Raw genomic sequence first — 24,932 nt, forward strand, 5'->3', positions numbered from 1 at the left:
AGGTGTTTAATTTATTTCATCAACTTCTGAAGATCAATATTACTTATACAGAAGAGGGATTGCATTGAAAGCTGATTCTATGTTTCTGTATGACCATAATATCTATCAATTGTACTTGTAAAGAATTTCATAGCATGTTAGATGTCCCAGTCTTTCCAAACAGCTGTCTATGTCAGAACCAAGTAGAGCAAGTTGCCAGAGAGATACTATTTACATAGCTACACACAGCAGCATCGCAGACTTCTGAAGTATCTCATTACTTTAAAAACTGGTAGAGAATAATTTTCAATTAACTGAAAGGCCAACACCATGATCAGTTCTTTGAAGGTCTTTTTTTTTTTCCCTAGGAATATAACTTCTGTCTTATCCTCTAAGCTTCAGCCAGCTACTTTTCAACCACATGTCGCTGCCGGATGCTGAGTCTTATCTCTGTAACTGCACTATTTCTAAGGAGAAAAATTGTGTGGTGAACTGCAGAGCATTTGACCTCTTGTATCCAGGCACATGGAAAAAAGCAGCACATGGATCCCTACATGAGACACTGGAGCCAGAAAAGCAGTATGTTGATTTGTTGACCTTATGGCCCACGTAGCATGGGCAACAAACGGGATGAGCTGGAAGCCATTGTGCAGCAGGACAGCTATGATGTAGTTGCCATCACAGAAACGTGGTGGGATGACTGTCACGACTGGAATGCTGCGATGAATGGCTATAAGCTCTTCAGAAGGGACAGGCAAGGAAGGAGAGGCAGGGGTGTGGCTCTGTACATTAGGGAGTGTTTTGATTGGATAGAGCTAGATTCCAGTGATGATAAAGTCGAGTGTTTATGGATAAGGATGAAGGAGAAGGCAAATAATGGGGAGATCTTGTGCTGGGAGTATGCTACAGACCACCCGACCAGGATGAGGAGACAGATGAAGTATTCTATAAGCGGCTGGCTGAAGTCTCGCAATCGCCAGCCCTTGTTCTGGTTGGGGACTTCAACCTGCCGGGTATCTGCTGGAAATATAACACAGCAGAGAGCAGGCAGGCTAGGAGGTTCCTCGAGTGCATGGAAGATAACTTCCTGACACAACTGGTAGGTGAGCCTACCAGGGGAGGTGCCTCGCTAGACCTACTGCTCACAAACAGAGAAGGACTCGTGGGAGATGTGGTGGTCGGAGGCCGCCTTGGGTTTAGTGATCATGAAATGGTCAAGTTTTCAATTCGTAGTGATGTAAGGAGGGGGGTTAGCAAAACCTCCACCTTGGACTTCCGGAGGGCGGGCTTTGGCTTGTTCAGAACACTGGTTGAGAGAGTCCCTTGGGAGACAGTCCTGAAGGGCAAAGGGGTCCAGGAAGGCTGGACGCTCTTCAAGAAGGAAATCTTAAAGGCCCAGGAGCAGGCCGTCCCCAAGTGTTGCAGGTCTAAAGGGCGGGGAAAATGGCCAGTCTGGATGAACAAGGAACTTCTGATGGGACTTAGGAATAAAAGGAGGGTTTACCACCTTTGGAAGAAGGGACAGGCAACTCAGGAGGAGTACAGAGATCTCGTTAGGTTATCCAGAGAGAAAATTAGGAAGGCAAAAGCCCAGCTGGAGCTCAACCTGGCCACTAACATAAAGGACAACAAAAAAAGTTTTTATAAATACATCAACAAAAAGAGAGCCAGGGAGAATCTCCATCCCTTACTGGATGCTGGGGGGAAAGTTGCAACCAAGGACAAGGAGAAGGCTGAGATATTTAATGCCTTCTTTGCCTCCGTCTTCAATAGTCAGACCAGCTATCCCCAGGGTGTTCAGCCTCCTCAGCTGGAAGATAAGGATGGAGAGCAGAACAACCCACCCATAATCCAGGAGGAAGTAGTCAATGATCTGCTTCTGCACCTAGACGCTCATAAGTCTATGGGGCCGGATGGGATTCACCCAAGAGTACTCAGGGAGCTGGCGGGAGAGCTCACCAAGCCTCTCTCCATCATTGATCAACAATCTCGGTCAACAGGGCAGGCACCAGATGACTGGAGGGTGGCTAATGTGACGCCCATCTACAAGAAGGGTCGGAAGGAGGATCCAGGGAACTACAGGCCTGTCAGCCTGACCTCGGTACCAGGAAAGATCACGGAGAGGATCATCTTGAGTGAGCTCTCAGGGCAAGTGCAGGGCAGCCAAGGGATCAGGGCCAGCCAGCATGGGTTTAGGAAAGGGAGGTCCTGCTTAACCAACCTGATCTCTTTCTATGACCATGTGACCCGCCTTCTCGACGCGGGGAAGGCTGTGGACGTTGTCTCTCTGGACTTTGGTAAGGCCTTTGACACCGTCCCCCACAGCATTCTCCTGGAGAAGCTGGCGAATCATGGCATAGACAAGTGTACTCTTTGCTGGGTTAAAAACTGGCTGGATGGCCGTGCCCAGAGAGTTGTGATTAATGGGGTGAAATCTTCTTGGTGGCCGGTCACCAGCGGTGTCCCTCAGGGCTCAGTTTTGGGGCCGGTTCTGTTTAATATCTTTATCAATGATCTGGACGAGGGGATTGAGTGCACCCTCAGTAAGTTTGCAGACGACACCAAGCTAGGTGGGAGAGTTGATCTGCTTGAGGGTAGGAAGGCTCTACAGAGGGACCTGGACAGGCTGGATTGATGGGCCAAGGCCAACTGTATGAGGTTTAATAAGGCCAAGTGCCGGGTCCTGCATTTCGGTCCCAACAACCCCAAGCAACGCTACAGGCTTGGGGAAGAGTGGCTGGAGAGCTGCCCAGCAGAAAAAGGACCTGGGGGTGCTGGTGGACGGCCAGCTTAACATGAGCCAGCAGTGTGCCCAGGTGGCCAAGGAGGCCAACAGCATTCTGGCTTGTATCAGGAATAGCGTGGCCAGCAGGAGCAGGGAAGTGATCATGCATCTGTACTCGGCACTGGTGAGGCCTCACCTCGAGTACTGTGTTCAGTTCTGGGCCCCTCTGTACAAGAGGGACATTGAGGTGCTGGAGCGTGTCCAGAGGAGAGCTACCAGGCTGGTGAGGTTTCTGGAGACCAGGTCATATGAGGAGAGGCTGAGGGAGTTGGGCAGGTTTAGCTTGGAGAAGAGGAGGCTGAGGGGAGACCTCATTGCCCTCTACAGCTACCTGAAAGGAGGTTGGAGAGAGGTGGGTGTTGGCCTCTTCTCCCAGGTGAATAATGACAGGACCAGAGGAAATGATCTGAAGTTGCAGCAGGGGAGGTTTAGATCAGATATTAGGAAGAATTACTTTACTGAAAGAGTGGTCAGGCACTGAAACGGCCTGTCCAGGGAGGTGGTTGAGTCACCATCCCTAGAGGTATTTAAGAAACGTCTAGATGTGGCACTTCAGGGCATGCTCTAGTGGCAGAGATTGTAGGTTGTTTGGTTGGACTCGATGATCTTAAGGGTCCTTTCCAACCATGAAGATTCTGTGATTCTGTCTTTTTGGTTCAAGTTCTTTAGCTAGTGAAATTTGTTTCTCCATATCAACTGTCTCAAAAGAAACACAACCAAAGCATAATAGTCCTTTTCTCTCCAGCCCTGGCCAGTCACTATGGCATAGTTCTAAGAACCACCTAATTATGCCCAACAAATCTTGGTATTTCCTTCAAGATTTTCCATTAGAATAGTGACCTCCTCTGAACTTGCTTACGCTTCAGTTCTGATGAAATCACAGCCTGAGGTTTAAGAACAAAAAAAATTGTACTAAGCAGACAAGAAAGAAAACTGAGAAAGTCTGCACCTTGGGGTGCCATTTTAACTAATTTTTCTGGCAAATACACTTGAAAAATAATTCATGGCATCAATAAGCTATTAGCAACTGGAAATAACAATTTCTACAAGACAAATAAGCTGCTATTCTTTTGCCTTAACTCTTCATCTCCAGGGAGCACAACCTGTTCTCAGCTTCTTTCTCCAGAGCATTAGGTAGTATGTTGCAGTGCTATCCTGGACAGGAAACGCTGGCCTGTGAATAGTGATCCAGCCATCGCACTTCACGTTATGGCAAATTTAGTCTTACAGAGCAAGCAGTTGCTTTTAAAGGTGTAGTTTAGCACAGACCATCCTATGAATTAATCTTTTCCTCTATTCCAAAGGTTTCTAAGACAGGGAAATTCAAAGTCTGAGTTCTCCAATAATCCAGAATGTAACGTGCATCCATTAAACGTCCTTAGGCTCTCAGAGACTACTGAAATGAAACCAGAAACTTAACTGGTATCCAAAATGTCCTATCAAACAATAGTAATACATGAGATAGATAAGCATTTAGGTTTGTCAGCCTAATACCATGGTTACTCTAACAACTTTGCAGTCACATGGCTGTTTCTTCAATCACTTCATGCCTAAACTAAGGGTTTTTTTTTTTAAAAAAAAAAAAAAAACACTTCGGTAAAAATCCTCAAAGCATCAGAAAATTATAACAACAATTCACATTAGACCTAGGGAATGTGTTATGCAAGAAGTTCACTAAAATGTGACATTCAGCGTAGTATTTTGCTGAGACAGGCAACAGCCACGACTCGTGCCCAGGCATACGATTTGTTTCCCTCAGCAATGAACTCACAGGAGCCAAAAGTCCTGTGATGTGACTAAAACATCCCATTTACAAATAAATTGGGGAAAAAAAAACCAACCAACCAAAACACCACAACACAATCATACTACTTATTAGAAAAGACAGTATTCAGTCATCAAATGTAGGTTTGAATTACTTTATAAAAGGAAAAAAATAACCTCGCTTCTTACAGAAAAACTATGAGGTGCTATAATTAAAAACCCCAGTCATTCAGCATTACTACAGGGCACATTTATTCAACTAGCTGTTCAAAATTTTAAAGAGTTTAAATTTGTAATTTTAAAAATATCAAATAAATAAATTCTTTTTGACTATCAGCCAAGGGTATAGTATTTCCATATTAACACAGGTTATTATTTTTATCAGTGCCAATAAGTACCCTCTCAAATGCCCCTTGGAAGCTGGGGGAAGAGTTTGAGAGTTATGTGCAGTTTAATACCCATCCAAAAGAAGTTGCACAATGATGCAGTTCTGTAAATATTATCCAAAATGCAGAGCTGCAAATCTTCCTTTTAACTATGAATACTTCTGTTTACATCTTCATTCACAGTAGTCTGAGTCTACCTTCAATTCCCTCCTTTTCAGTACTTCCAGGAGAACAGAACATAGCATTACAGGAAAAAAATTCACTGAAAGCAATTTAAAGGCGTCAAATTTGTTAGTTGTCAAACTTGCAGGAAGTCTCCATTGAGAGCACAACAAATGTCACACAGCCCTTGCTTTAAAATAGACTAGACTGTGCATGAAAGCTCTTATTCACCTCAAAATAGAAGGAGGAATACATCACAGCTCCGGAGAAGTTATATTCCAAATCCAGGGAAGAACTTTTTTCCTTCCCACCAAGAATAGTTAACCTGGGGCCATGAAAGAATGCAGGCTGCAACCATTTTTTCTACCACTTCAAATATAACATCCACTCACCTGAAATAAAGACACCTACTGATTTTGAAGGTTATATAGTTGATAAAAATTACATAGTTAATTCCTCTACTGATATTAATCAGACAGTTTATAAGTAGCAAAAAGATTAAAAGATGACAAGGATTATGTCAATTGCACCAGAAAATCTTCTTGCCTGAAAGACTGCCCCATTGGTGGGGGAGTAAGAAGGAAGGGAAGGGAAAAGAACCCAACAACAACTCTTGTATGTTCTTGCAAAATTTTTAAATATATCCTACCCCCTCCTCAAAAAACCTTATGAAAAGGCTTTTGAAATAACTGCTTCTAAATCTACATAGGATTTATAACTTTAATTTCCATCACTTTCTCAGAAGGAAAACTGACATGTTTTCTTAGTTAATCAGGAAGATGCTTGAAATCTTAGAAATTTTAACACATTTCTAAGAGATCTGGCTGCTTCTTATCTATATCTCAGGCATACCTTCTGTTTAGATCTCCCACTAATCCCCTTGAAGAAATACAGCATATAGAATTTTGATTTTTTACATGAGCTATTTTTCAACCTATTTTCTCCTTTTTATTACAAATAAAGTCATAAATCCTTTCTACGATACCCACTTTATATGTACATGCAATTTGTCCACATTGACAGACACATCCACACACAGATACAGAAGTTTCTCGTAGGTGTAATATCAGTCACTCTTCAATGGCTATTTTGTATTGCTACTGCTTATTGCTAAGCAGCAATACAGATGCTAAGCCAAAACCTTCCTCAAGGTTCAAAAGTTCCAGGACTTTTGCTTCCTAGGGTTTAACACCAAGAGATCCCAGCCTGCTTTCTCCATCTTTTCAGGCACTGTACTCCTGCAATCATACACAAAGCATGGCAGCAGGGAATTGGCAGGGTTTTTTCCCCTCAAGGAGGAACATTTTGAGATTGCTAGATCAGCTATACTCACTGCAGCGATTCAACAGCCCTCTGAACAAACAGCATAAAAGAAACAACCCCAAAAATGCTGAGGAATAAATATACTCCCTTTATCTTAAATACATACAAAACCCAGAAATACCCATAATTTATTTGAAACAAAAATCTCCTGTTCTAGTCAGGACCATGAAGTTAATTAAAAGTTCATAGAAGTTCATTAAAAACTCTTACAGATTCTTTTAAAAGGAAGATAAGAAAATATGTGCCCTGCAATATGCTCTAAGATTTATTTAAGTATGAAGCTTTAATAGCTTGCAGTAGGTGGCACACCACACTAAACTGAACTTTATGTATGACAGCCATTCTCAAAATCACCTCTGCTTTTTTTTTTAATTTTTAAAGGCACAAACACACAGTAAGTCCTCTAGGGCAAGCAAAGTGAATGGTTGGCAACAAGAAAATCACCTAGAAGTTTCCTTTCTACCTATTACCCCATCTCTGCCCTCATCTCCACCTCTGCTGAAGGACTTGATAACAGCTGGGATCTCAGAAGCAGCAACACAACTCCCCATGCTGACAACTGCTGTCAGCACCCAGCAAGGCTCAGATGTACCCTGCTCTGAGCTGCAGTCACACCTTTGGTAACGGTGCAGGTAATCTCAAATAAAGCTCAAAACACTCTTTATGCATCTATCTCTATGGCACTTAAGACTAGAAGACATACCACAGCTGCGTTAGTTCTGTCTGTCTAGCCCTTCTGCTGACTGGCTCACAAAGTTTGAATCTGCTTTACACGGAATCACAGAATGGTAGGGTTGGAAGGGACCTCTGGAGATCATCTAGTCCAACCCCCCCTGCCAGAGCAGGGTCACCTAGACAGGTTGCACAGGAACGCGTCCAGGCGGGTTTTGAATGTCTCCAGAGACGGAGACTCCACCACCTCTCTGGGCAGCCTGTTCCAGTGCTCTGCCACCCTCAAAGGAAAGAAGTTCCTCCTCATGTTTAGGTGGAACTTCCTATGCTCAAGTTTGTGCCCATTACCTCTTGTCCTGTCCCCAGGCACCACTGAAAAGAGCCTGGCCCCATCCTCCTGACACCCACCCTTTAAGTATTTATAAGCATTGATAAGATCCCCCCTCAGCCATCTTTTTTCCAGACCGAAAAGACCCAAGTCCCTCAGCCTTTCTTCATAAGAGAGGTGTTCCAGTCCCCTAATCATCTTGGTAGCTCTCTGCTGCACCCTCTCCAGCAGTTCCCTGTCCCTCTTGAACCGGGGAGCCCAGAACTGGACACAGTACTCCAGATGCAGCCTCACCAGGGCAGAGTAGAGGGGGAGGATGACCTCCCTCGACCTGCTGGCCACACTCTTCTTGATGCACCCCAGGATGCCATTGGCCTTCTTGGCCACAAGGGCACATTGCTGCCTCATGGTCATCCTGCTGTCCACCAGGACTCCCAGGTCTCTTTCAGCTGAGCTGCTCTCCAGCAGGTCAGCCCCCAACCTGTACTGGTGCATGGGGTTATTCCTCCCCAGGTGCAGCACCCTACACTTGCCCTTATTGAATTTCATAAGGTTTCTCTCCGACCAACTCTCCAGCCTGTCCAGGTCTCTCTGTATGGTGGCACGGCCTTCTGGTGTGTCAGCCACCCCTCCCAGCTTTGTGTCATCAGCAAACTTGCTGAGGGTGCACTCTGTCCCTTCATCCAGGTCATTGATGAATATATTCAACAGGACTGGACCCAGTACTGACCCCTGGGGAACACCACTCGTCACTGACCTCCAACTAGACTCCGTGCCCCTAATCACGGCCCTCTGAGCTCTGTCTTTCAACCAGTTATCTGTCCACCTTACTGTCCATTCATCTAGCCCACTCTTCCTAAGCTTCCCTATGAGGATGCTGTGGGAGACCGTGTCGAACGCCTTGCTTAAGTCAAGGTAGACCACATCCACTGCCCTCCCCTCATCTGTCCATCCAGTCATGCCATCATAGAAGGCTATCAGATTAGTCAGACATGATTTCCCCTTGGTGAATCCATATTGAGTACTTCTGATAGATTTCTTTTCCTCCACATGCCTTGAGATGAGGCCCAGAACGAGCTGTTCCATCATCTTTCCAGGGATGGAGGTGAGGCTGACCAGCCCGTATTTCCCTGGGTCCTCCTTCTTGCCCTTTTTGAAGACTGGAGTGACATTGGCTTTCCTCCAGTCCTCAGGCACCTCGCCTGTTCTCCAGGACCTTTCAAAGATGATGGAGAGCGGCCCAGCAATGACTTCTGCCAGCTCCCTCAACACTCTTGGGTGCATCCCATCGGGGCCCATGGACTTGTGGATGTCTAATTGACCTAATTAATCCCTCACTCGATCCTCCTCAACCAAGGGGAAGTCTTCCTCTTTCCCTGTTACTGGGACTCCTGAGGGCTGGGCCGAGCAGTAAAGACCGAAGCAAAGAAGGCATTCAGTAACTCCGCCTTCTCCGCATCCTCCTCACCATGGCTCCTGTCTCATTCAACAGTGTTTGAAAAGATCAAAGCCATTTCTGGCTAGAATAAGTAAAAACTTTTTTTTTGGCGGGAGGGGGGGAAGTGGGGAGGGTGTTCATAAAACGTAGGTATCTTTTCTGATGCTGAACTGGGCTGCTATACTCTACCCTTTGATGCAGCCTGAAGAAAACGGAGTTGTAAGTGCAACAGAAGACAGAGAATTTTTTAGCAAACCAAAGTTTCTACTTTTCTCTCCACAAAACGTCCCATCAAGAAAAAAGCAGCCCTCCACCCCACAAAAAATGTAACTAGGAAATTCTGTGGTTTGCTTATCCTATTGTACATAGCTTTGATAGGTGTTGCTTACATGGCTCCAACTTGTTTTGAATAAGATAGGCAACGGGTTGTCTATTCACACCGTAAAAAGCTAATTGTAGAAAAAGAATGTTTTCAAAGAACAGTGGAAAGATGGCTACTGCTGAATCCTTATCTGAGCTTCCTCAGGACTCAAGTTAAGATCTGTAAGCAGGTGCAAATGATCTCTCTTATCTACAAAATGAGGAAATTATGCGAAAGAGCCTGGGCTTAAGCACCATTTGAACAGCAGTCTGAGTATGATTGATAGCAAACGGATGTAACTTTAATGCTTTTGGAAGTTGAATGTCTCTGTGTGACTCACAGCCTGGACAGCTCATCATGGTCATCTAAAAATTTCATCTGCTAAGACATTCTATAAACTGTTAGACACAGTATGTCGCAGATGGCATTGCGTGCACTCCACAACCAGATTTTGTAGGTGTCAACTGTCTTTTAGTCAAATACAGTACAGAGATTTTATTGCTTTGTGTTAGTACATCCCTGTGAGGATGACTTTGTCATTTACTTGTGGAATCAGTTTTCTGATGACTAACTAGATGAAATTTTAGCTGCTCTGACAGGCTATGTTGCTAGAACAGTGTTCAGTACTCCCCTCCTCCACAGAACACAGGAAAAGGGTGGCTTTCCCATAACTATTCAAATATTCAATTAAATTAGTAGGTCAACATCATTTTCTCCCTCCTCCCTCATTTTTTCACAAGGCAGATACTACCTGACAACTGTTGCTGTCTTCTCCAAGGGTTCATATTTTCCATTCAATTTGGATCGCACGACAGTGTGACTCCCCCTCCTACTCTCTCTTCTTTTGCTCTTTACTTCCAAATTAAGGAAAAATACACGTTTTGTTTAACCAATCCTATTTAAAGTTATTTTTTTCTCAAGCTCTCATCTCACCTAGACAATTAATTTAGCTGGCCTAAGAGTGTGAATTTATTACTTTGGTAATGAAGCTTAAGGAGGAACAACAGGGGGGAGGACAGTTCTCATCTCTCTTTTCCTGGGCACGCTCAACTGGCTGGAAACTCAAGCATCCCCGATATTTACCACTCTGCTCTTGCTAAGCACTTAACACATTTTGTCTTAACTGAAATTTCAAAGATGACTACACAACATTTTGATTCTCTGTACTTGTGAAAAAGGCCTTTGGGTGGATTACAAAAACGTAACACAAATATATGACAATATATTTTAGTATATAAACTAGAGAAAGTTACTAAACCCCATAACATGTTAGTATTTTTACTGGCATCTCACCAGTAGTTTGCATTTACAAGATAGCAAACTAAATTATAAAATAGACTAAGAAAACCTGTAAATTATTAGCTGGCTTCTAGAGTGGGCCTATAATCTTGATTTAGGCCTGAATAAGTATCCACATCACAACTGACACCATGACTTTACATTCTGTTTTGACAGCATTACAACAGTGAATGACTGAATAAACACACTGAATAAATGGTGGTTTCAGGTACTTTGTCTCCAGGATGGAAAGATGCTTGTTAGAACCAAAGAAGCAGCTTCCTATTGCCTTTGCATCTTCATTATCTGTCTTGAGATTAAACCTCAGCATCCCAAACTTCTATCAGCAAAACACCATTAGAAACTTCTGAACAAAAAATGTTATCATCTGCCTTATTTTTCCAGTCTTTCCCCATTCTCCTGCATGTTCATCGTACACAATTTCATCCTTAGTTCCCACCAGAGATTGCTGTATCACAACAGGAAATCATCAAATCAAATTTCAAGTTATCCTTGTAAGAGTACATTCCGAAAGAATGCAGACTAGGGCACGGCACATCTTCTAAATTACATGCATTATTTTATAGACTAAATTTTTGGAAGAAAATGTGTGGGTTTTTTAGTTTCTCAGGGAGCAGGAAGGGATTCTTGGTATATCAAAACAGAAATTTAGAGAACAAGCAGTTCAACTTGATCAGTAAATAAAGCAAGAACTCCTTTTCAAGTAATTCAAGCAGGCCTATGTTTGATTTGAAAGCTACATATAGCTTACCTGAGCTAGTGCTCATAAATAAAAGCTTATATGTACAATAAACATAAGGAACACACTTCCCTGAGTTACCACATGAGCCATACTAAAATTATAGCTCAGTTTGTATTTCTGTAGGACTTAACCTCTGCAATCTGAGAAATTACATTAAGGAGATACACCAGATACTTATCAGCCTTCTGCTCCTCCTGCTTTTTACATTTTGTTCTTTCTAGTCAGCATTTGTTCAGTTTTTCTCAACTTTATCTGCTGTGGTGAAACATGGGTTTTAAATTCCAGCCACACTGGAATTTTAAAATTTATAATTTTAAAATCTAAAACAAATAACAGTTTGTTATGATGAGATTTAGACACTGCGTGTTTTTATAATCAAATGAATAAACACTATACCTCCAAGTTCTTTTACGTTCAAGATGGCATTCTGGAATGGCACCGCTTTTATGCTAAAACCTAGAAAGAGTAATAAAGAGTATTAGTAAGTTATTTGTTAAAGAGGCCATTTGAAATCAATTGCATACATTCAGAAAAGACTACTTTTTTCACCAAGAACCAGGATTCTGAATGTGAAATTCTGTTTCGATATGATGTTTAAAAATATCAGTTATAAGATGGGGAAAAAAATCAGTATGAGCAATGAAATTTGCAAAGATACTATTAAACAGCTGTCATACATTAAATTCAGCACAAAATTTCCATCCAGGCTATCTACCATTTGGTAAGGAGTTAGTACGGAATATACCTTTAGAAAAATATCTTTTAATGCATCTGGAACTAAAGTTTAGATTTCAGATTACCAGTAATATGAAGTGATCCTTCTGCAATTTTTAGGAGACATGAAAGACAACATGCAATTCAAATCACTGTTTTCCTACATTTAAACTTCACAGCTTTTGGTTACACCTAAAGTATTAACCCTGCCTATAAAGGTTATTCACAGAAAGATCCTTTTACAGACCTGAATGGTATGTATTAAAATGGTTACAAGCACACTAGAAGCATCTATGAATCCTCTATTAGCCTATTATATGCTTAAAACTAAAAAACTTTATGAAAGTTTGATGTTTTCCCTTAATTGGACATTCAGACAGCCAAGAGAAAGGGAATATGAAAGGCTTCCAGCAATCCCTCAATATACTACATACTAGATTCTGCACATTTAGTGCATGCATACATGTAAGTGTATATAATACTTTATATAGGAAAAATTACATCTGCTCTTTCTCTTCCTAGAAAGGAGCAAAAACTGGAATGGACCTGAGTGGTGTTGATGAGAAAAGCAAAAATACAGGTTATAATTTGAAAACTGAGTGGAGAAGTTGTCACACTGGATTCTTGTATTCTCAACCATATTTTCTAATATAGCACAGATATGGTACATATGGGTAGATTTATTATAAGCTGAATAGCCTAGATATGCATCATTTTGATTTGGATGCTGCCTAGAATCCATTTTCATTCCTCAAGTTGCCTAACTAAATGATGGTATTTTGTTGCAACTATCTAGAAACATATAAGAAATTTAGTTTTAAAATAAATCATTTTTTCATTATTTTCTTTGATGGATCTATATTGCTATATTATATTGCCGTTACTATTGCTTTCAGAGTCCAGGTGAACTTGCACTAATTTCAGGTGAACTCTAAAGATTAAGGGGGGGGGAAGACTGAATTACTCAACAATTTCCTTCTAACCTTTTGAGTTATGCATTGATATCTTCTCCACACAATGAAGTGTCAGATCTCTTTAACATTCCTAATAACACCACTACGAAGGCAATGGGTTAATTATTCATTGCAGAAAAAAACCCAGTATTTTCTTGTACCTGTTTTACTTTGTTTACTTACAGTTGTATTAAATAACCTTATGTTCTTGTATTTAAACAAGGATACACTGAAAACTAACATTCAAGTCCATGAACCACAGCAACAATATAAAGCCATATAACTATATACACAAGTTACTCACACGACATTCACTATCTGTTCCCTCAGCCAATCAACCTTACTAAATCATTGTAGCCACAGAAGCAGATTTCTTCCATCTCTATGACCTAATCTGTCCTCTTTCTTAACTTTGCAGACAGGTATTCCTTTTTCCTCACTCTAAAAGTTTGGTTTTGTTTTTTTCTGGTGTTTTTTATTTTTGATCAAAATACCCTTTTCAATATTAGGCATTCTGGTTCATCTATATCAGTGTGCATATTCAAATTTTTTGAACTTAAGATACCTTTTAAGCTGTGGTTGTTGTGTCTGGTTTTATGTATCTTCTCAATGCCACTAGAGCTTTTTGTAAATTGATTCTCTGATCTCAATCTGCCCTTACTACATAAACAAGTCTCTCTGCTGATCTAAAAGAAAGAATTATCACCAAAAATAAACATTTCCATTACATTTATTCTTTTGGTTGCTAGCATATACCACAGGGCAGTACTGACCAAGTATGAGAAGAAATAAATCCCAATGTAAGTTTCAGAGCATCACTATCCCATTCTACTACATATCACATTCTCCTTTTTTCTGTCTGTATAACAAGACTGCTTAAAAACCAAAAGAGAACAAATTGTCTACAGTAAACTGAATGTCCATTCCCAAAGATTCTACTTACACCACAATGTATGTTCTGACTTTTGACATATTCCAAATTGTATGTTTTCATGGATATTCCCCAGCGTATGACCAAACACTGAAAGAGTAAGTAGTGGTAGCTTCAAAGCAATCTATTAGGTACTTTCAAAAGCAAGATAACTAAGCTGAAGTTCTTTACCGCCTTTACTATGCGTTTCGGAAGTTACTTTTGGGCAATGTTACAGCACACTGTGGAATAAAGGCAGTATCCTACCTGTGGTAGACACTATATTCTCTGGGCTTTCACTACAAAGCTGTGACAGAAGACTTGTCTTGCCAGAACCAGCGAGGCCTATGCAAACCAAGTCATATTCAGGTCGTGGTGGTGGCGGTCCCTTGCAGCAAAGTGCTCTAAAACACTGCCGGGGGCAGGGAGAGAGAGAAAAGGAAGAAGTTACTTTTTTGCAAATGTTTCTTCAACAAGGTACTAAAATTCAAGTACTTACTATTTTGGCAAAATCAGCAATTAATAGACTGAGGTCAGCTCAACTAAAATCTATAAGAGCTTTATAAGAAAACATAAATATACCCATTAACTTTTCACCTAAACCTCATAGAGCTGGACTGAGGAAAGTGACTTCCGTTTCCTGAATAGCACGAACAGTGCACATACAGTGAGATAGGCATGTGCTCTACTCAACCCTGTGGTTGGGTATGCACGAGTTTGCTTCCCGTGCTAATTTCATGCAATATCTGCTGTGAACATTAGAGCAGCTCCTGGCCAGGGTCTCCCTGTTGTCACAGGTAAGAATCAGAGAACTTTGCTCCATTGATGTCCTTCCAGGGCTTGCTTTGGCACATGTTTTAAAGGAGAACAGCACTCATCCTACCTTACAATATCATCTGTTAAAGAGTACAGCTTGTAAAGAGATAAATTTTGCTGGACATAGCTCTAGTCATAAAAATGTAGATCGCTCATTTTCCCTGGAGAAGCATGAATTAATGACAATATAAAGAATAAAAGTCACTTACACAAAGCCTACTTTAGAGTTCTGCTCACACCTCTTAAACAGTATTGCCAAATTAGGCCAAGACAATCAAAAAGGTCCCTTAAGCCCTTAGTAAGGTTCATCAGACCCTTCTTTATATGTAATATGGAAAACTTTTATGTAAAAAATCTAAAAATATGCTATTCTGGGAAAGCTAGGAAGTTTATATTTAAGGTATGGGGTGTAATTACCCACTAATATCCAAGATAGGGCCCCCACACCCCAATATATATAAATATCTTTTTTCCCTAGTATCCGATACCTTCACATCAGAGGAATACATCTGCTATAGCAAGGAAGGGAAAACATGTTTATGCAACCACTCCTCTCACACACATTCTGTCTTTACATAGTTCCAGCTCTTGACCCTTCAGCAATAGAAACCTGAGTCTTCACACCTGAACTGGAACTCATTGCTAATTTAATTTATTTTTTTCCATCTTAACCACAAGCCAATCACTACATTGGGTAAAGAAACACAGACTTTACAACTCTAACCTAGTCGGTCTACATGACTACCCAGGCTCTCACATTGAGGACTACTGGAGAAGCAGAAAAACTGAACAGACATCAGTAAGGAACTATTGCAAATAGCAAGTTGTCCAAAGAGAACGTGATTATAAAAAGATAGCTCACTGACTGCAGAACTTTTATTGGGTTCTTTCTGTATAGATGATAAATTATTATACATGCTGCCAAAACAGTCTTCATTGGTTTAAAGAAGCAAAAGATGTGTTCAGGGAAAGTTAAGAAATTCCTTCAACACTTTATAAAAACATGAAAGGAAATATTTTAGAAATAAAAACATTTACTGTAGTAGTTAAGCTGAACAAAGGTAACAGATTTTAAAAATAAAAACTTTGCCTCTATTAAAATTTGACTCTGAAAAATTATTTTTTTTCAAGAAGGTTTACCCTTATATGTGTGCCCATAGCTAAAAGGGGTAAACATGCCTTCTAGCTTTATTCACTGATGTCAGTTTATATTTATCCCACAGACTCTACAAAGCCGCAGCAAATATTCTACTCTGGTACTGGTGAGAAAGGCCAATTAAGTTAATGGCACAACATGAGCTCCTTCAAAGAGTTTACACTTAAAGGATATCAGGCTGAATAAAATTCTTTGAAGCTCGCCAGACCTCCTGAGGCTGTGTGTCAGGCCCTTTGCAGCCATTCTTTAAAAGGGATTCAATTTGTCCCCATCAGCATGGCATCTTTGCAATAACTTCTTGATGTCATATTCAAAAATATAAAGGAATAGATGAGCTGATGAAAGCTGATTTAATAACCTGCAGCTCTGTCAATGATAATTATTGCCCTTCGTAGGACACATACAGAGGCTCTGTGGGTGACAGAGGGGCTCCACAGGCTGTTTTTGTGAACTTCAGTCTCTCTTTAGTGCAGATTCCTTAAGTCTAACTTAGTCTGGAGAGTCTTTACATGCTGTTGATTATATATATGATTAAAAATCCAGGTCAACTCGCATGGCCAAAGCGGCATACACAGACTCATCACACACCCACTCATCCTTCACCAGTAAGCACAGCTAGGTATCAAAGTTTCTGAAATGCAGCAGACACTGAACCCCAGAAGACAGGGAAATGACTCGCTCCTGACTACTCTCGTATTGTATTTGATATGATTCCCCTATCTTTGTTACATTCATGACTTTGTCCTTCTGCAAGGCTAATTTCCTTCAGCAGATATTTTTATTTGGATGGAATGAAAACAGACTTTAAATATTCTAGCTTCAAAAAGTTGCTGAAATTTAAGCTACTGCATATAGTAGTTGAGAAATTCTACATTTCTATAACTACCAGCATATTCAGGGGATACTTGTAATAACATATTTAAATTTTATAAACTTGTTTTGCAATCATCCTTACTCAAGCTCAATGAACATCTCTTGCATCGGAAATACCACTATACAAACAGCCTGATCACTGCCTTCCTGTTCTCTCAGCAGCCTAAAGTTACTTGGCCCCTAACAAAGTCAGGGCTATTTAAGCATCCATTATAGAGACTAAATCTCTGTTGTCACTGCTTTGGCAGCTGCATCTAGTAGCTGCACAAGACTTGTGTGAGAGTAGAAAATTCAGAGGTCATTGACCATGCAAATAAAATTACATCCTATATTCTGCTTTTGATTACGGACAGGAAACGCAACACAACATATTTTATAAAGCATTGACTAGAGCTATACCATTATTTATTTAAGACATTGTCACATATTACAGTGCAGTCTGTAATGCACAGAACTTCAAGAAATATGTGTATAAGTAGTAACTAAAGAAGCCATTCCTGAAATCCAAAACACAAATATCAAAAACATTGAGACAGTTTTTTAATCCACAATTAGCTCTCAATATTTTCCAAAACCAGAGTACATTCCACTCCAATTGGAAAAACCAAAGGGCGTAAGAGAAACTTGAATTAACAGCCTGAAAAAAAAGGCTGCCTTTTAGATACTATAAAACAAACTCAGAACATAAATGAGGCCAGTTGGAGGGAGTGTTGGAGAGGATGGAAATAAAAGATTTGACCACCGCAAATGTAGGGTTAGAGCTAGCTGGCACAGTCAATGAAATGCTGTTTGGGAGAGGGTTGTGCATTTCAGACCCACTGCTAGCAACAAAACAGGAACAACATGTTTTGGAGCCCTTTCATCCAAATAGGGCAAGACCTTATTTATAGATATAACTTTAAAGGGAGAGACATGTCGGACAAAGTGTAAGTTTTCATGATTTTTGAGAAAAATCACACTCATAGCCATTGGACGGGGAGAAGAAGCAGGCAAAGAGAGGAGGGTAGGGACAGGCAGGAGATAATTTTTTTAAATGAACGAGCAGATTAGAAACTATCGAAAATAAAGCAATACAATATCTTGAAAAAAAGGATGCATTTACCCAGGAAACTGGGAGTAATTAGGTGCTGCAGTCTGCAGAAAATTGTGCAATATTTAGCACCACTGTTACTTTCATGTTACTTGTATGTGTATCTATCCCAACCAGATGACTCCAGTTTTAGGTGTGTCGTGGTTTAGCCTTAGTCGGCAACAAAGAACCACGCCGCCGTTCTCTCAACTCCCCCACCGCCGTGGGGAGAATCGGAAGAAAAAGACAAAAGTCATGAGTTGAGACAAAGGCAGTTTAACAGCAAAGGGAACAGGAAAACAACAACAATAACACGGATAGAAGAATATACAAACACGATTACGGTACCACTGCTCACCGACTGGACCCGGGATGCCCCAGCCCGCTCCAAGCAGCGACTTCCTGCCCCCTCCCCCAGCAGCTCCCAGCTACAGCCTGGGCATGGCTCAAGGGGGATGGAATACATGTGTCCCTGCCAGAGCCTGGGGAAAATTAACCCTATCCCCACCAGAAACAGGACAAGGTGGATCAGAATTTGAGGTAACAATCATAGCCAAGGGCCCTTTAAAACCCTACGGAGGTTTCTTCTAGGAAAACCATTAAATTTTGTGTCTATAGCAGGGGTAGTCAAACATGTCTGACATATGTGCCAAACTGCCCAAATAGCAAAAGGCAAAGGCAGGGACTGAGAGAATGAGGAACCATCCACTGTAGGAGAAGAACAGGTTGAGACCAGCTGAGGAACCTGAAGGGGCACAATTCCGTGGGACCTGATGAGATACATCTGCGGGTCCTGAGGGAACTAGCAGATGAAGTTGCTAAGCCACTATCCATCATATTGAGAAGTTATGGCAGTCCAGTGAAGTTCCCACTGACTGGAAAAGGAGAAAGATAACCCCCATTTTTAAGAAGGGAAAAAAGGAAGACCCAGGGAACTACAGGCCAGTCAGTCTCACCTCTGTGCCTGGCAAGATCGAGTGTTGGAATGCAGGGATAGAGACTCTTCAGGAAGGGCAGGCAGGGGAGACAAGGAGGGGGTGTTGCCCTCTATGTCAATGAACAGCTGGAATGCATGGAGCTCCACCTGGGGATGCATGAGGAGACAACTGAGAGCTTATGGGTCAAGATTAAAGGGAACACAGGGGCAGGGGACATTACAGTAGGGGTCTGCTACAGGCCACCTGACCAGGAAACAGAGCGGATGAGGCCCTCCATAGACAGATAGGAGCAGCATCGCGTTCACAGACCCTGGTCCTCATGGGGGACTTCAAGAACCCCAACATCTGTTGGACGGACAACACAGCAGGGCACAAGAAGTCCAGGAAGTTCTTGGAATGTGTCGATGACAACTTTCTTCTTCAAATGGTAGAGGAGCCAACAAGGAGAGGAGCTATGCTGGACCTTGTCCTTACCAACAAGGAAGGGCTAGTGGGGAATGTCAATCTCAAGGGTAGCCTCGGCTGCAGTGATCATGAAATGGTAGAGTTCAAGATCCTTAGGGCAGCGAGGAGAGCACGCAGCAAGCTCACTACCCTGGACTTCAGGAGAGCAGACTTTGGCCTCTTGAGGGACCTGCTTGGCAGGGTAACATGGGAAAAAGCACTGGAGGGGAGAGGGGCCCAAGGAAGCTGGTTAGTATTCAAGGATCACCTCCTCCAAGCTCAGGAGCGGTGCATCCCAACAAAGAGGAAGTCAGGCAAAAAAGCCAGGAGGCCTGCATGGATGAACAAGGAGCTCCTGGACAAGCTCAAAAGCAAAAAGGAGGCCTACAGAGGGTGGAAGCAAGGACAGGTTGACTGGGAGGAATACAGAGAAACTGAGTGGCCAGGAACCAGATTAGGCAAGCTAAAGCCCAGACAGAATTAAATCTGGCCAGGAACATCAAGGATAACAAGAAAAACTTCTATAAGTATGTCAGAGATAAAGGGAAGACTAGGGAAGATGTGGTCCCTCTCCAGAAGGAAACAGGAGACCTGGTCACCCAGGATATGGAGAAGGCTGACGTACTCAATGACTTTTCCACCTTGGTCTTCACCAGCAAGGCCTCTAACCACAATGCCCAAGTTGCAAAAAGCAAAAACAGGGACTATGAGAATGAGGAATCACCTACTCTAGGAGAAGATCAGGTTTGGGACCATCTGAGGAACCTGAAGGTGCATAAGTCCATGGGACCTGATGAAATCCATCCGTAGGTCCTGAGGGAGCTGGCGGATGAAGTTGCTAAGCCGCTTTCCATTATATTTGAAAAGTCGTGGCAGTCTGGGGAAGTTCCTGCTGATTGGAAACGGGGAAACATAACCCCCATCTTCAAAAAGGGAAAAAAGGAAGACCCAGGGAACTACAGACCGGTCAGTCTCACCTCTGTGCCTGGCAAGATCATGGAGCAGATCCTCCTGGAAACTCTGCTAAGGCACATGGAAAATAAGGAGGTGATTGGTGATAGCCAACATGGCTTCACCAAGGGCAAGTCATGCCTGACAAATTTGGTGGCCTTCTACAACGTTGCCACAGCATTGATAGATAAAGAAAGAGCAACTGACGTCATCTATCTGGACTTATGCAAAGCATTTGACATCCTTGTCTCTAAATTGAGAAGGCATGGATTTGATGGATGGACCACTTGGTGGATAAGGAACTGGCTAGATGGCCGCACTCAAAGGGTTGTGGTCAACAGCTCAATGTCCGTGTGGAAACCAGTGACGAGTGGCATTCCTAAGGGGTCAGTACTGGGACCGGTGCTGCTTAACATCTTTGTCAGCGACATGGATGGTGGGATTGAGTGCACCCTCAGCAAGTTTGATGATGACACCAAGCTGTGTGGTGCGGTCGACATGCTGAAGGGAAGAAATGTCATCCAGAGGGACCTGGACAGGCTTGAGAGGTGGGCCCGTGCAAACTTCATGAGGTTCAACCAAGTGCAAGGTCCTGCACCTGGGTCACAGAGCGCCCAAGCACAAATACAGGTTGGGTGGAGAATAGATTGAGGGCAGCCCTGAGGAGAAGAACTTGGGGGTGCTAGTGGACATGAGCCAGCAATGTGTGCTCACAGCCCAGAAAGCCAACCACATCCTGGGCTGCATCAAAAGAAGTGTGGCCGACAGGTTGAGGGAGGTGATTCTCCCCCTCTGCTCTGCTCTGGTGAGACCCCACCTGGAGTACTGTGTGCAGCTCTGGAGACCTCAGCAGAAGCAGCACATGGACCTGTTGGAATGGGTCCAGAGGAGAGCCAAAGATGATCAGAGGACTGGAGCGCCTATGCTATGAAGACAGGCTGAGAGAGTTGGGGTTGTTCAGCCTGGAGAAGAGAAGGCTCCGGGGAGACCTTATAGCAGCCTTCCAGTACCTAAAGGGGGGCTACAGGAAGGATGGGGAGGGACTCTTTATCAGGGAGTGGAGCGATAGGACGAGGGGTAATGGTTTTAAACTGAAAGAGGGGAGATTTAGATTAGATATTAGGAAGAAATTCTTTGCTGTGAGGGTGGTGAGGCAGTGGAACAGGTTACCCAGAGAAGTTGTGGATGCCCCATCCCTGGAAGTGTTCAAGACAAGGCTGGATGGGCTTTGAGCAACCTGGTCTAGTGGGAGGTGTCCCTGTCCATGGCAGGGGGGTTGGAACTAAATGATCTTTGAGGTCCCTTCTAACCCGAACCATTCTATGATTCTATAATTGACATTGCTAATGCATTTTTTGCTATTCCTTTAGTAGCAGAGTGCAGGTCACAGTTTGCTTTCACCTGGAGCGGCATCCAGTACACCTGGAATGGACTGCCCCAGGGGTGGAAACCCAGCCCTACTATTTGCCATGGACTGATCGAGACTGCGCTGGAGAAGGGTGGAGCTCCAGAACACATGCAATACGGTGATGACATCATTGTGTGGGGTAATACAGCAGAAGAAGTTTTCAAGAAAGGTAAGAAAATAATCAAGATTCTTTTGAAAGCAGGTTTTGCTGTAAAAAGAGGTAAGGTGAAGGGACCTGCACAAGACATGCAGTTCTTGGGAATAAAGTGGCAAGATGGTCGTCGTCAGGTCCCAATGGATGTGATTAATAAAATAACAGCTATGTCCCCACCTGCTAACAAAAAGGAAACACAAGCCTTCTTAGGCATTGTGGGTTTTCTGGAGAATGCGTATTCCAGGTTATAGTCAGATTGTGACACCTCTCTATGAAGCGACTCGAAAGAAAAATGAGTTTATGTGGGGTCCTGAGCAACAACAAGCTTTTGAGCAAATTAAACAAGAGATTGTGCATGCCCTTGGACTAGTCCGAACAGGATAGGACATTAAAAATGTACTCTACACCGCAGCTGGGGACAGTGGAGCCTCTGGCAGAAAGCACCAGGGGAGACTCGAGGTCGACCCCTAGGATTCTGGAGTTGAGGCTATAAAGGCTCTGAGGCCAACTATACCCCAACTGAGAAAGAAATCTTGGCAGCATATGAAGGGGTCAGAGCTGCTTCAGAGGTAATTGGTACTGAAGCACAGCTCCTCCTGGTGCCCCGATTGACAGTGCTGGGCTGGATGTTCAAGGGTGAAGTTCCTTCTACTCATCATGCCACCGATGCTACCTGGAGTAAGTGGGTTGCCTTAATCACACAGCGAGCTCGAATTGGAAACCTCAAGCATCCAGGAATCGTAGAAGTGATCACAAACTGGCCAGAAGGCAGAGGTGAGGCCCAGAGGAGGTAGTGACTCCTGCTGAGGAAGCCCCACTGCATAATGAACTCTCAGATAATGAGAAACAGTATGCCTTGTTCACTGATGGGTCTTGTATTGTAGGAAAGCATCAAAGGCGGAAAGCTGCTACATGGAGTCCTACAAGACTAGTCGCAGAAGCTGATGAAGGAGAAGGTGAATCAAGTCAATTTGCAGAGGTAAAAGCCATCCAGCTCACCCTAGGCATTGCTGCATGAGAAAGGTGGCCAATACTCTATCTCTATACTGAGTCATGGATGGTGGCAAATGCTCTGTGGGGGTGGTTAAAGCAGTGGAAGCAGAGCAACTGGCAGCGCAGAGGTAAACCCATCCAGGCTGCTGAATTATGGCAAGATATTGCTGATCATCTAGGAAAACTAGTCGTGAAAGTACACCATGTAGATGCTCACATACCCATGAGTCAGGCCACAGAGGAACATCAAAACAATCAGCAAGTGGATCAGGCTGCTAAGATTTTCCAGACAGATTTGGACTGGGAACATAAGGATGAGCTATTTTTAGCTCGGTGGGCCCATGACACTTCAGGTCATTGAGGAAGGGATGCAACATATAAATGGGCCCATGAACAAGGGGTGAATTTAACCATCGACGCTATTATGCAGGTTATCCATGACTGTGAAACGTGCTGAAATCAAGCAAGCTAAGAAGTTAAAACCTTTGTGGTATGGGGGACGATGGTTGAAATATAAGTATGGGGAGGCCTGGGAAAATGACTATATCACATTCCCTCAAACCCACCAGGGTAAGCGCTATGTGCTTGCAATGGTGGAAGGAAGCACCGGATGGTTGGAAACCTATGCCATGCCCCATGCCACTGCCCAGAATACCATCCTGGGCCTTGAAAGGCAAGTCTTGTGGCGACATGGTACTCCAGAAAGAATTGGGTCAGACAATGGGACTCATTTCAAAAACAGTCTTATCACCAATTGGGCAACAATGGCACTGAGTGGCACTGAGTGGGTATATCACATCCCCTGTCATGCACCACCTTCAGGGAAAATTGAGCGATACAATGGACTGTTAAAAACTACCCTGAAAGCAATGGGTGGTGGAACCTTTAAAAATTGGGACAAGCATTTAGCACAAGCTGCCTGGATAGTTAACACCAGGGGATCCATCAGTCGAGCTGGTCCTGCTCAATCAGACTTTTTACATACAGTAGAAGGGGATAAAGTCCCTGTGGTGCATGAAAGGAATATGTTAGGGAAAGCTCTTTGGGTTGTTCCTACTTCAGGCAAAGGCAAACCCATTTGTGGGACTGTTTTTGCTCAAGGACTTGGATGTACTTGGTGGGTGATGCTGGAGAACGGAGAAGTTCAATGTATACCTCAAGGAAATGTGACCCTGGGTGAGAATACTCAATTCTGAGCTGTATGATATTAATTGTTAAATAATACTAACAGTGTTCAGTAAGTGTTTTTCAGGATAACACAGTGGTGATGAAACCTGAGCAAGCTTCATCAAGTGGCATCCAGCAAAACTCTTCGAGATGGACATACTACCCACGGGCATGAACCACGATGGATTTTATACCATCTTTCCTGCCCTGAGAGACTTCCACGATAGATGAAATGCTGCAATTATGAACTTAATGAACTTTTGTGTAGAAAGATAAATCATAAATTATTGATCTGTATATACGTGTGTATATGTGTGTTTTAAGATAAAATAAAGCAGTAGTGATCTGAGCATGATGTAAATGGTATAGATCAAGGGGTGGAATGTCCTGGTTTGAGGTAAACCAGAACCAATTTTCTGTTCACTAATTTTACTTTTCAGCTAAGCCTCTTCTAACTAACTGAACTCTCTGAAATTAACGGCATATTTGTCAAACACTGTCCGCTCCCAGAGTGATAAGACCTGATTGTTTCTAATTTATGCCAAGGAATGGTATGCAGAGAGGCTCTTGCTTATACTTATTGCTATAACTGCCAAGGTCAGCTAACTCTGTTATATGCCTGTGGGAAAGCAACAGAAGATCAGCAAGGAGGATTGTAAATACGCTCAAGGGACTCACACCTGGGGTGCTGGAAAACACATATATCACACTAATTGTTATTCAGTCTCGGGTGCTTGCAAGAAAAACACTTGCACTTAGATAACAGAAGTCTGTGATGGACTCAGGGACACCTTATCTAGCTGCTTGAGAATCCTGGCCTGTTGTGGAAGAAGATCAAAGCACAGTGGGAAAACTATGCCTGTTTGAACCCTTGAAATACCAGCAAGAACAGGGAGTCCACGCGCGTTCTTGCTGCCAAGGACTCTTGCTAACAAGGACTCTTGCTAACAAGGACTCTCTCTCACTCCGTGGTGCCCGCGGTCCCTGCCTGCGTGCTTCTGCCCAGGTGTTGCTTCAGAGATTCCCCAGTCTGTGAGGTATCGAGATTAAACTTGTTCTTTGCCTTTCATCCGTGGCTTTGTGGTTGGTCCTGCGTCCTGCCTGCATCGGCTCACACACTGTCCTATTGGAGGGTCAAAGGCAGAAA

At 42.9% G+C, this 24,932-nt stretch overlaps 1 protein-coding gene across 3 annotated transcripts in view; it reads right to left on the reverse strand.

Annotated features, from left to right (window-relative positions):
- LOC141735567 (ADP-ribosylation factor-like protein 15) overlaps positions 1-24,932 on the reverse strand; it is a 261,530-nt gene that overhangs the window by 158,945 nt on the left and 77,653 nt on the right. For all 3 annotated transcript variants that reach the window (XM_074568567.1, XM_074568568.1, XM_074568569.1), the window contains 2 exons: positions 14,084-14,228; positions 11,636-11,695 (listed from right to left, as the gene is read on the reverse strand). In XM_074568567.1, the coding sequence (XP_074424668.1) occupies positions 11,636-11,695; positions 14,084-14,228 (205 nt within the window). The remainder of the gene's footprint in view (positions 1-11,635; positions 11,696-14,083; positions 14,229-24,932) is intronic.

This window comes from Larus michahellis, chromosome W, assembly GCF_964199755.1.
Source record: "Larus michahellis chromosome W, bLarMic1.1, whole genome shotgun sequence".
In the NCBI taxonomy this organism is placed as follows: Eukaryota; Metazoa; Chordata; class Aves; order Charadriiformes; family Laridae; genus Larus; species Larus michahellis.